Source organism: Malaya genurostris, chromosome 3 (genome assembly GCF_030247185.1).
Source record: "Malaya genurostris strain Urasoe2022 chromosome 3, Malgen_1.1, whole genome shotgun sequence".
Lineage (NCBI taxonomy): Eukaryota > Metazoa > Arthropoda > Insecta > Diptera > Culicidae > Malaya > Malaya genurostris.
This window is the reverse complement of record NC_080572.1, coordinates 137,603,748-137,615,780: the sequence shown is the minus strand read 5'-3', so window position 1 is coordinate 137,615,780 and position 12,033 is coordinate 137,603,748. Positions and strand designations below refer to the sequence as shown.

The 12,033-nt window shown below is 37.4% G+C and overlaps 2 protein-coding genes across 4 annotated transcripts in view; both read right to left on the bottom strand.

Moving 5' to 3' along the window:
• Window positions 1–1,701: 1,701 nt before the first annotated feature.
• Window positions 1,702–6,261, bottom strand: LOC131438871 (uncharacterized). Of its 2 annotated transcripts, none has more exons than XM_058609242.1 (2): window positions 4,952–6,261; window positions 1,702–2,447 (listed from the first exon to the last, which is right to left on the bottom strand). In XM_058609242.1, the coding sequence occupies exons 1-2, from the start codon at window positions 5,280–5,282 to the stop codon at window positions 2,329–2,331; spliced, it is 450 nt and encodes a 149-aa protein (XP_058465225.1). In that variant the 5' UTR covers window positions 5,283–6,261; the 3' UTR covers window positions 1,702–2,328. Both variants share the same exon structure in this region; 1 of them encodes a protein (XP_058465225.1).
• A 2,035-nt stretch (window positions 6,262–8,296) lies between these two features.
• The window catches only part of LOC131434568 (probable glutamine--tRNA ligase), a 58,510-nt gene continuing 54,773 nt past the window's right edge, over window positions 8,297–12,033 (bottom strand). For both annotated transcript variants that reach the window (XM_058601398.1, XM_058601399.1), the window contains one exon: window positions 8,297–9,151. In XM_058601398.1, the coding sequence (XP_058457381.1) occupies window positions 8,343–9,151 (809 nt within the window). In that variant the 3' untranslated portion in view covers window positions 8,297–8,342. The remainder of the gene's footprint in view (window positions 9,152–12,033) is intronic.

Here is a 12,033-nt window from a genome sequence, read left to right as displayed (position 1 = left end):
TATAAGTTCAATTTGTTTTTAAGTCCTGTCAATGCGGAAAGTATACGAGTACATTTAACAATCACTGGATGATACAAAGAGAAAGCCTGAAATCACGAAGTGTGATATGGACGAGAATATTGATTATGTTGGTTGAGAATAGCGCCGAATCTTTGGATACTTCTGTATGTTATTATTTTTCGCAAATAGAATATGTTGAATACCTACTTTAGTTAATAAAGCTGAAAAAATTAATTACCCAAAATTGAGTGTTTTAGAAAAATTTTATTAAGCTATTTCAACTAAACGTTTTCTTCAAAACAAACATCTGATCAAAATGAATCCAGAGCTATATTTTTGACCGATATAACATTTGTCTAAGTGTTATCAAATGATAAATAATTGCATGTTATAACGGGAGAAAGTTTTCAGAATGAATAATTATCTCTACTGGCAACAGTGATCCCGAGGCATTTATTATTTACAGCAGGGAGCAACCGGAATAAGAAGAGAAGTATTTCTCTGGAAAAAGAAGCCAGTTGTCTGGTCCTGTCCTAGGTTACCATGAACTCAGAATAAATAAACAAACAATTTGAAAAATCTATCCCTTAATATGGAAAAGGATTTTTATATCAGGTACGTAAAGTCTGATTGGATCGAGAATAAATAAAAAATGCAACTTATTTCTATCGATAGAGTGTATGGAGTCAATGAAGCGAATCTGAAAAGTTCTCCATTGGCCCCTGGCGAGAGATGTATATCAAATATGGATATATTAGCAAAAAAAGGCGGGTGGGTAATGTCAGAGACATAACTGGATGTCGTGAATACGAAAACCACTGACATGTTCCTTAACACTTCCGAATATCAATTAGTTGATCAATTGTATGAATTATACAAGCATTTCCCTTTTGCACATTTTACGCAAACACAAAGATGGCTTCACTTGATCTAGATTACTGTGAATTTCACACAGCGAAAAGTGCAAAAATCAAATCAAACAGTTCTAGATTTGCACTAAACTGAGGATATTTCCTTTTGATTTGCTAACAACAAATCCTAATAGTTCTTTAGAAATCTTTTAGAGCCATTAGAACGGCTGATTTTATGTAATGCTCTCCACACCGTTGCTTTTTCACCAATGTAAATAACTGGCAGCCAGTGATGCGAATGGTACCGGTAAAATACATTTCTTTCCCTACATTCTACACACTCTGAGTGCTACCGCCTGGTACAACTGCTGGTAGATACATTTACTCTAGAGAGTGTACCAGCGACGATGAGAACGGTGAAGGTAAAAATATATTTTGTTCTGCTTCATTCTACTCTTTCTTAGGTTTACAGCATTCTACAGTAGGCTGGGCGATACATTTGCTCAAAGCTACCGCCGCTTTTAAAAATGTAATATAGCTTTCTACCGCCGTCGAAAAAAAAGTATTCTACCGCTGTACTTTACATTGTTCGCTCAAAATGGTAGCGCACGTGTTTACATTGAACGTTAACAAATGATTACTAGTTATTTAATATATACACATTATGTGTTGACGATTTTTTTGTATTTTTCAAGACCAGATTATATTTTATTTAAATAGTAGATCGTTTGATATTCTTGATGATCTTCCCGAATGGTGTAATGAATTATTTGTTTTCAAGGCCCTTTTTAAATGAAGAATTCAATGCTTTGCTGCATTGAAACGTACTGATTAGATTTTAGCAGTGTTATGACCGATAATGCCGGTAGGGAGGTGATATTTTATACTCAGTTATAACACGAGGTGTACGATCTAACAGTCAACTGTAAACTATATTTGTCTTCAACTCTGAACGCTGAGCCAGCAGCTGTTCATTCAGGGCTGTAGTGCCGGGTGGTCACCACAGTTCTTCCCCCTTTAGTTCAAACACATATAAACGAAAATGGCGAAACTTCACTGCCATAAAATTCAAAAACGGCAAAACTAAACTGCCGCAAACTAATTTTCGAACGGCCAAACTTCACTGCCGTGGAAACTTATTTAAACTAATTTTTTAAAGTGTCAATAAAACACGAAATCGGGATCTTTCCGAGGACGCTTCGATCTCCTCGAACGACGTAAACTGACGGACTGATGACTCGAACTTTCCGCCGAACTCGTTTGTTTCGATCGCGACCACTGTCGCGTAGACGTGCCTTCTTGAGGATCAACCTCCTCAAGCGGTAAACAGTTGCTGCTCGAACCAACACCATCCGAATCACAAACCATTGGTTGATCGTCAGGTGTGTCTCGGTAAATAAACGAATCCGCTGCGAAACCGAGAAAGTCGCTAGCATCGTCGTCAAAGCTCTCGTCGTTATCGTCTTCCCTACTTCGTTTACGTGCTGGACTGCTCTCCTTTCCCCTCGCAAAAATCAAACCACACCTTTTTTTGTTCGTGCCAAACACCTTGAGTTGATTGCGGTGCGCCAGATACACCCGACCTCCAACGGAAACCTGAAATGTATTCAAAGAAACACGTCTTAGAAACTTGGCTTCAAGTCATCGTCGAATATCGGTAGGTCTAAAATTTTTAAAATAAATTAATTCTCCTGGGCGCAAAGAGTCAATCCAGTCACGAAGTCGGTGTTTATCTTTGGTATGTTTGTTATTTACAGGTACATCCACAACTTCACGCTTCGTCAAATGATTTCTAAAACTATTTCTAGGATGGATTATATCCAACAACGTCTTGGGCTTAAAACTGAACAGCCTTTCGGAAGGAAACGAACGACCATCTTCCAAACATGTATTCCTATAGCTAAACAAAAAGTACGAAACCAAATCATCTGTACTTAAACCTGCCATTTCCGGATCCAACAAAAACTTCTTTAAACCATCTTTCACCAATCTTACCATACGTTCTGCTTGTCCATTGCTCGATGGATTATACGGTGGACTCTTCATCGCCTTTATGTTGTGTTTCTGTAAAAAATCAATAAATTCTTTGGAATTAAACGGTGGTCCGCCGTCCGTAACTACTACGTCCGGTAACCCAAACCTTGCAAAAACGCTGATAAACTTCGACTTGACACTCCTGGCATCAGTACTAAACTTCATGTACTCAACCTCGAGCCATTTTGAAAAACTGTCAACAATGACCAGGAAAACTTTCTTGTCGAAATGAAAGAAGTCCGCATGAATGCGGGTAAACGGTTTTGTTGTTGCAATCCAGTTAGAGTACGGAGCTTGCTTCGGAACAACATTCATTTGGCAACACACTCTGCATGATTTGACGAAACTTTCAATGTCACTATTCATGCCGTACCAATAGACTGTCCTTCTTGCCATTTGCTTAATCTTGGTTATCCCGGAATGGCTTTTATGTAACAATTTCAGGATCTGCTTTTGTAAACTTGCAGGTATAATGACACGATCCTGATACAGTAAACATTCTTCTACTTGTTCTAAATCTTGGTGCTGTGCATAAACATCCAAAAACATTCGATCCAACTTCTGCGGCCAACCATGCTTCATGTAATAAACTATTTGTTGCAAAAACTTGTCTTTCTTTGTCTCAATTGCAATCAAAGCATGATCTATCGGAAACTCATTCGAAACATTTAAACTCTTGATAAACTCTCTTTGTAAAGAAGCTGGTACATTTTTTGGCAAAGGAAACCTTGAGCAAAAATCTGCATTGCCCATTTTTGTTGACGGTCTATAAACAATGTCGAAATCGTAAATACTCAGTTCAAGTACATATCTTTATAAACGCGTCACAAACAAAGTATTCTTGCCTTCTTTACCGAAAATGCCAATCAACGGCTTATGATCAGTATACACAGTAAACTTCTTTCCAAACAAAAATTTGTGGAACTTCTTAATGGTGCTCACAACTGCTAAAGCTTCTAAGTGCAAAATTGGGTAGGATTTTTGTGCATTCGTTAAACTGAAGGAGGTGAAACTAATGGGCCTCTCTTCTCCTTTGATTTGATGTGCTATTACTCCACCTAACCCATAACTACAAGCATCTGTTACAACGACAACAGGCTTATTCGGATCATAAAACTCTAAAAGCTTTGAGCTCAACAACGCTTGCTTACAGCTTTCAAACACTCGACTACACTCAGCATTCCAGACAAACTTAACGTCTTTCTTTAATAAACGATACAGACAGCTAAGGCGTGCGGACAAATTGGGTAGAAATTTACCATAGTAATTTACTAAACCCAAAAATGCCTTAAGCTCAGAAACGTTATTCGGAATACTAGCTCTCCGAATAGTCTCGACCTTTTCTGGACTAGGCAACAATCCTCTGTCGCTCAAAACATGTCCTAGAAACGGCAAACTCGAAACAAACCACTTGCATTTCTGCAAACTGACTTTAATGTTGGCTTTAGACAAACGTTCTAAAACCCCATTAAGCCTTCGCGCACAGTCTTCTTTGTCCTTGCCTGCTATCAAAACATCATCTAAGTAAACGTAAACTCCGTCGATATTTTTCAAAACTTGATCCATGATCCGTTGGAATATAGCTGCACTAGAAGAAGCACCTTGTGGCAAACGATTATACGTAAACAAACCTTTGATTGTATTTATCACCATTATTTTCCTAGATTTTTTAGATAATAATAACTGTGTATACGCGCCAGCCAGATCAAGAGAACAGAAAACTTTAGCGCCAGCCAACGAGGCAAACAAATCCTGAGTTAATGGTAACGGATATGTATTAGGGATCAAAACTTTGTTGATTGAAACTTTACAATCAATGACCATCCTAATACCATTGTCTTTTTTCACCACAACTATCACCGGTGATGCCCATTCACTTGCATCTATTGGTGTTATGACGCCATCTTTTTCTAAACTACTTAAATGTTCTAAAACTTTATCTTTTAATCTGAATGGAACGTCATAAGCACGCTTAAACACCGGTGTGTGATCCTTTAAAACTAGATCAGCCTCAAACCCTTTTATTGGCGTAGATAAAGATTTATCAAAAATATTGGCAAACTTACTCTGTATCTCTGCAACGGTCTGGTCTGTCGAAACTGCCAGTTGATTGATGTTGCTTCCAAACGCTCTTCTCCAATCAGGAACAAACAGATCCAGCCAATCTCGTCCAAGCAAAGGCGTGAAACAGTTGTCGCTTCGCAAAACAATCAGATAAACATCTTTTTTCTGATTATTAAACTCGACATAAACTTGAATATGTCCTTCAACCGTCAAACGACTCCCATTGATCACTGCTAACTTCTTGTCGCATTTTTGCAATGGAATATGATCGAAATCTCCCTCGTACATCTCAAAACTGATGACGGAAACTGCAGCGCCACAATCGACTTCCATTTTTAACCGTCAACGTAAACGTTACGGAAACACGGTTCGTTGATTCTGTTGACTGAAGAAATCAACAAACAGTCCATTTCATCATCCGAAACGGAACGATTCAAACGACGTCTTAAACTTTTCTGATACTCAGTCATTTTGGGCTTTTCTGCTGGAGAATCGACAAACTTTACTTTTCTTGCTTTGTTCTTCAAGTCATAACAAAAACGACGTACATGACCTTTCCTACGACAGAAGTTGCAAAACAAACTTTGAGTCCTGGATGAAGAACGATTCCTGCGATCAAAAGAAACTGAACGGCTTCGACTTCTCCTTCTGCTTGGTTCTCGACTCCTTCCTCGTGAGCGATCTCGAGAAACTACACGACTGTCACGCTTCCCAAGTCGGTTCAAAACGCTAACACGAGTCGAATCACCAGAGATCAACTTAGCTCTTGCTCCTGCTAACTCTCTGTTCACAATGAGCTTCTCCGCTTTGGCCAGAGTTAAATCCTCCTCATCAAACAAACGCTGCTGCAATTCCTTGTTGCTGATACCACAAACCAGTTTATCACGAATCGCCATGTCCTTAAACTCTCCGAAATCACACATTTCTGCCTGGAGCTTGACAGCAAGAATAAAATCCTCCGCACTTTCATTCGGACCTTGGACACGTTGATAAAACTTGTACCGCTGGATCAAATCGCTTTCCGTCTTGTCGTATCGCTTCTTCAGAGCATCCGTAATCTCTTTAAACGAAACGGTTTTCAAATCTTTTCCGGGAAAAAGAAGCTTCAACTCACTATAAACTTCTCTACTACAAGTAGCCAAAAACGACACTTTTTGCTCCTCCGGACTTGTCACTTTATGATGCGCAAACACCCAATCTAACTGCTCCAAAAACTGCGCGAACGGGATCGTGCCGGGAATAAACGGTTCTATTTGATTCACCAACGGCATACTTGACATAGTGAGAAAATAAACGAAATAAAAAAAAACACGATTTGATTTGAATTGTTTTTATTTTTTTTTAAATAAACGGTAAACTTTTTCTCTCAGTGTAAACTGGAATATCGAATCAAAACAAACTGAATTCGACTTCGAAATAAACAAACAAGTTCTATTCGCTAAACTGGTACGCGATAAACAATGAACTTTTCAATTCCGTTTTGTGCAAGCAACTAACGGTAAACAGCGATAAACATAAAATTCATATGCAACAAAACCAAGCGATAAACAACAGTCGCCGAAGAAACAAATTTTTGTTGCGGAACAAATTTTTGTTGCGAAACAAATAGATGTTGCTAGCAAAACTCGGGTGCTACAACTCTATGTTGATGGTAGTATGCAACATAAAACCAAAATCCAAAATGGTTTTTCTGATGCTTAACTCACTTTCTAACAAAATGAAGCGCAATTCCTTTTGTGTGCTTAACAATTAGAATGCCTTCAAATGCACTTTTAAACATGCACTTAAACACTTTGTGAATAAAACATGCAAAACACTTACGTGATCGTTGACCAAACCTACGGCAAACAAACCAAAACAAAGTAGATGTATAGAAATACACGGGTCTTCCTTCCTTCCTTCCTTCTGTATTTGGATGTTTGAAATCCAAAAAGAAACTTTCAGTAAAACTAGCGGGTTATCCTTCCGCTAAAACACCTCACAAAACTAAGCCACCAACAACGGGATAAACTAAAACTTCTTCCACCGTTGAAACACTTGGCGGGTTAAACAGTTTTTCTACCGCTTTTGCTTGCGGGACTTTCACTCTACCGGATGCCGGAAAAAAACACTAGCAGTAACCGTAAACGGCCTCTGGTAAACTTAACACCAGGAATAAACACTGCTAAAACACTTTTTTAACGCGAAATTGAACGATTTTTCCTCGTCGCCACTGTTATGACCGATAATGTCGGTAGGGAGGTGATATTTTATACTCAGTAATAACACGAGGTGTACGATCTAACAGTCAACTGTAAACTATATTTGTCTTCAACTCTGAACGCTGAGCCAGCAGCTGTTCATTCAGGGCTGTAGTGCCGGGTGGTCACCACAAGCAGATGAAAAAGTAAATAAAGAGAAACAATTTACTTTTGTGACCTTATGAAATGGTTACGTCGACTTGTCATTTTTTTTCCCTTCATTAGCAGTGAACGTTGTTGCTCCAAAAATCGTTTTTTTTTTCAAAGCAATTCGTGATCGTGAAAAATGACTGATTCATCGAAAATAAAGCGTTTTTATCGGGACATAGCCAATGATTGTTATAAGTGTGAAGATGATTATATAATTTGTAACATCGATTCTACTCGAATCTGCACGTACAAAAAATGAAGAAGTAGTTATGATCCCGGAAATTTTGTTAAGCATTTACGAAATGTGCATCCGTCCGAGTTGGTTATACGCTGCTCTACTCTACGATGCAGGCTTCAGTACGCCCGTTAACTCACACACAGAACGAAAGTTTCATATCAAGTTTCTATCCGTAGTACACACACACACACACACACACACACACACACATATATATATATATATATATATATATATATATATATATATATATATATATATATATATATATATATATATATATATATATATATATATATATATATATATATATATATATATATATATATATTTAATATAAGATATTCATATTCCATATTATCTAGAAACAAAACGACAGAATGGCTAATAATCTGCTTTAATTTTTGTGGGGAAAAAGCATACAAAGTTTTAGTGAAATAAATAAATATAATTATTTAAAATTATTTAACTGATCGTACTTTTCGGGTGACCTTCAGCACTGTAAATCTGAATCGCTACTTGTAACTAAAGGCTTAATTTAAATTTTTTCAATGTATAATATTAATATCCCATATTATTTAAAAACAAAACGTCTGAATGGCATATAATCTGCTTTATTTTTTGTGGGGAAAAGGCATACGAGGTTTTAGTAAAATAAAGGAATATAATTGCTATTACATCACATGCAAGCAATGGCATTCGGATGACTGAGAAGCACGTTGGAAGTTGAGGATATTATAATATTTTACGAAAATATAAGAAATATCATGCTTTTCTAGAATCTTCTTTTAATCCTACAGTTTTATTGAAAATCAGTCGATCGTCGTTGCTATCTGGATCAACCGAGAAGTATCCGATTCTTTCGAATTGAAATTTATCATACACTTTAGCATTTTTAATTGAAGCATCACCATATGCACTCACAATTCTCAAAGACTCTAAGTTGCAGTCACTTACGAATCCCTCGGGTATCTCATTGGTATCCTCGGGGTTTTTATGATAAAATAGTCTTTCATAAATCCGCACTTCGATCTCCGTTGGCTTCGACACCCATTGTATGAATGCTTTTGGTTTCTCCGTGGTTTCACCGCGTTCACACTTGCAAATAAGTTCAACCACGTTTCCGAACGAATCTCTCAAAATATCGGTTACGAAAATAACAAGTCCTGCGTAACGTAATCCAACGGATTGATGACTAGTCAAACGGCGATATCCCTTCTCAGGAAATTCAGTAAAATCTGAACGTTCTATGTATAAAACATTATGCAACCAAATTTTATGAACTCCTTTATTAGGATCGCTTGGGAAATTCGGAACGACTATTTCAACTGGTGCATCGTACTGGAAATTTGTGATAGTAATTTTTAGCGGTTCCAATACTACTAATGCCCTTCGAGCCGTAATGTTCAAAATATCACGTACGCTTGCTTCTAACGCAGATGGATCAATCGAGCTCTGTGCTCCGGTTACGCCCATTCGCGCACAAAAATTATTGATAGCTTCAGCCGGAAAGCCTCGCCGTCGCAAAGCAGTCAATGTAAATAGTCTCGGGTCATCCCAATCCTTGACGATACCTGATTTGAAATGAAACAAAGGAGTGTTTTTTAGACATTAGTAACATACAATATAATTAATAAATTTTTAGACATTAGTAACATACAATATAATAATAATGTTGTAAACTATGTATAAATTGAGTTGTTTATTGATTTTGTCCCACTAAGCGTTCTGTATAATGAGAAATACAGATATAAGGGATGGTGAGGCAAGTGTGCCATGCTAAGAATTTTCGTTTCTACAACGATTTACCGCTTGATTTGGATAATTTCAGGAGTACCCTCGATGGCCCAAAAACATTATTGATAAACAAAACAATTCGGTAATCAATACATGTAATTTTCGGAGGCGTGTTGAACAGCTCAATATTTTCAGTGTGGGGCATAAGTGCCTGCTATGTGGGACAGAACCGCCACCCTAACAATAATTACATTTTTTCCGTAATTTAGTTAGATTTCCTCTACTGTACTGCTTTCTTAAATACAATCAATAAGATTTAAGTTTATTTTGGATATTACATGTATTAATGAAATCATTTATTTGACTTTTTTATATTGATTCGGATATATATTAAAAACATTTTCTGTTGTTTTTTAATTAAATTTATTTGAGGATTGAATATTCATAAGCACAAGAGCACTTCGATATAGTGCGTTTGTGGAACCATAAAGCACATTTAAAACATTTGCTCCCTCCTTTCCGCTTTCGGACAAACCGAATGTTGCAGGATTCACAAAGTGAATTAGATGTTACCTGAGTGTTCTCTTTTCTTAGTTTGGTTTTTCCGAGTTTTTTGGATTTTGTAATAGCTTTTCGCTTCCTGGTAGTTAGATCACGAATATCTTTTGCAGCTTGTGATTCTTTCAATGCATTACGTGCCGGACTCGATGTTATGATTGTCGCCTTTTCACGCTTTCGTCCACGGGCAATGGACTTCTGGATCCGGAGCAAATTGTGGAAGGGCATTCAAATGAAAACTTATTGGGCATGTATCATCGGTGCTAATATCCGTAACATATGATGGTAGAAACATATCATCCTTGAAAACAAACCGATTGAAAGGATAAATTCCGGTCATAGCAAATCCGTTAATGGCGGTTGAAGCTACACTGGTTTTAAAAAAGGCGTTTCCAAACAATGCATCGTTAATCGTTGCAGCAAAATATCGATTCATCCGGAGCCCCCTTTTGTAAGGATTCACTCATTCTTTTTCTCGGAAATACAAAAAGAGGTGGTAAAAAGTACCCTGAAGCGGACATACAAAGACATGCCGTAGTTAAAATTCCTCGTTCCGCAGAAGTAACTACTCCTACTTGGTGCCTCCCCTTCAAGGCCACAACCCTGAAATGTTTCGTTTGAACCTGCAATGCATTAATCCAAAATTCATTGGGATGTATTCAAGCCAAAACAGCATAAACTTACCGTCATAGCAGATGTCTCATCGACGTTGAAAATCCAACTAGGAGGATAATTTCCAGCATTGTAACATTTCTCCAAAAGGTCGAAAAAAATTCAACTGCAATTCTGTTAAAACCTTGATTACGTGCCGCAGATATACCTTCCGGGGTTCGTAATGTCAATTCAGGATGTCGTCGACGAAAACCATAGAGCCAATCCTTACTAGCCATTCCAGTCTCCCGACGGATGATCTATACCGTTTTTTCAGTTAACTCAAACTCCAAACTTCGCAGGTCTCGTGTGCTAATACCAGCTCTGTTCTAATTTCAAAATATGATGCACCAACACCGTTTCCTGCTGATTGGTAAAAATTGTTTCGAATCGGCCCAAGTGCTGCTTCTCCAATGCAGATTCTGGAAGGTTGACATACTTCGCTAAAGTTTTCCGCGGATTGTCCAATTCTTTAGCCGCCTTCCGAATCGTTGAGCCACCATCGTGCACTAACTGGATTGCAGCACTTTTACGAAAAGAAACCCTCTTGTATGTCCGTACCATCGTTTACAATCTACTTTTGTTTATTTACTTTGAATGTATCAGCACTGATCGACTTTGAGGTTAGGTTTGCATATCATCTGCTATGGCACACCTGCCCCATAGCAATATGGCGAACTTGCCCCGCCATGAACCGATTACAAAAACCTTGAACTATGTTACTAATAAATCAATTATCGATATTCAATTTTTAACAAATATTCAACTAAAAGGCATACCAATGATCTGGCATTAAAATGAATTTATTAAAAGGAGAATAATTGAAAAATTCTTATTTGGTAAGATCTCGTTCTTATATGATTTGTGTGCTAATTACAAAATCTGGTTTGTTTGGATTTCACGACCAAATAAATAAATGAGAAAAATAGAAGCAATATAAAATTATATCGTGGATATTCAATGAACAAACACAGATATGTATATTTATGATAAATGCTCATTCTATGTGAAAATGATGGGGGTGGCACACTTGCCCCTCTGGTAGTCTTGCCCCACCTTCCCTTAAGTACAATTGTTTCGAGTCATTTAATTGTGTGGTAGAATATGTTTGTCGCCAATATGTAAAACTTTAGTACACGGAACACAAAAACTACCTATTATTTGAGTTCTTTTTACTTAATTTTGAGTTCTTTTGAATCTTTTCTTTCGTTCGCTCCTTCCATTGTTGTCAAAATACAAAGAGAAAAGCCACCCAACAGCGAGAGTTTCGTTCAATAATCAAAATTAAGTAAACCGTACCAACTTGAAATTGAGTCAATACGACTCAACTGTAGAGTAAATATAACTTACCATTGAGTAGATATAACTAATCTTTAAGTATTTTTTCCACGTGCCCTACGGAAACTACCTAGAGCCACTTTACAAAAAATAGGTTATTGAAGGGAACCCCCATGGAATGTACTTAAAATTAGGCTGTTTTGCGGTTCCGTGTATAGATTTCGCTGATAAA

Excerpts from the sequence above, each read along its gene's own strand:
- LOC131438871 (XM_058609242.1), bottom strand. The coding sequence starts at position 5,282 with ATGGAAGTCGATTGTGGCGCTGCAGTTTCCGTCATCAGTTTTGAGATG. Across the intron at positions 2,448-4,951 it reads GACCGTTGCAGAGATACAGA|GTTTCCGTTGGAGGTCGGGT; the intron begins GTAAGTTTGCCA and ends AATACATTTCAG.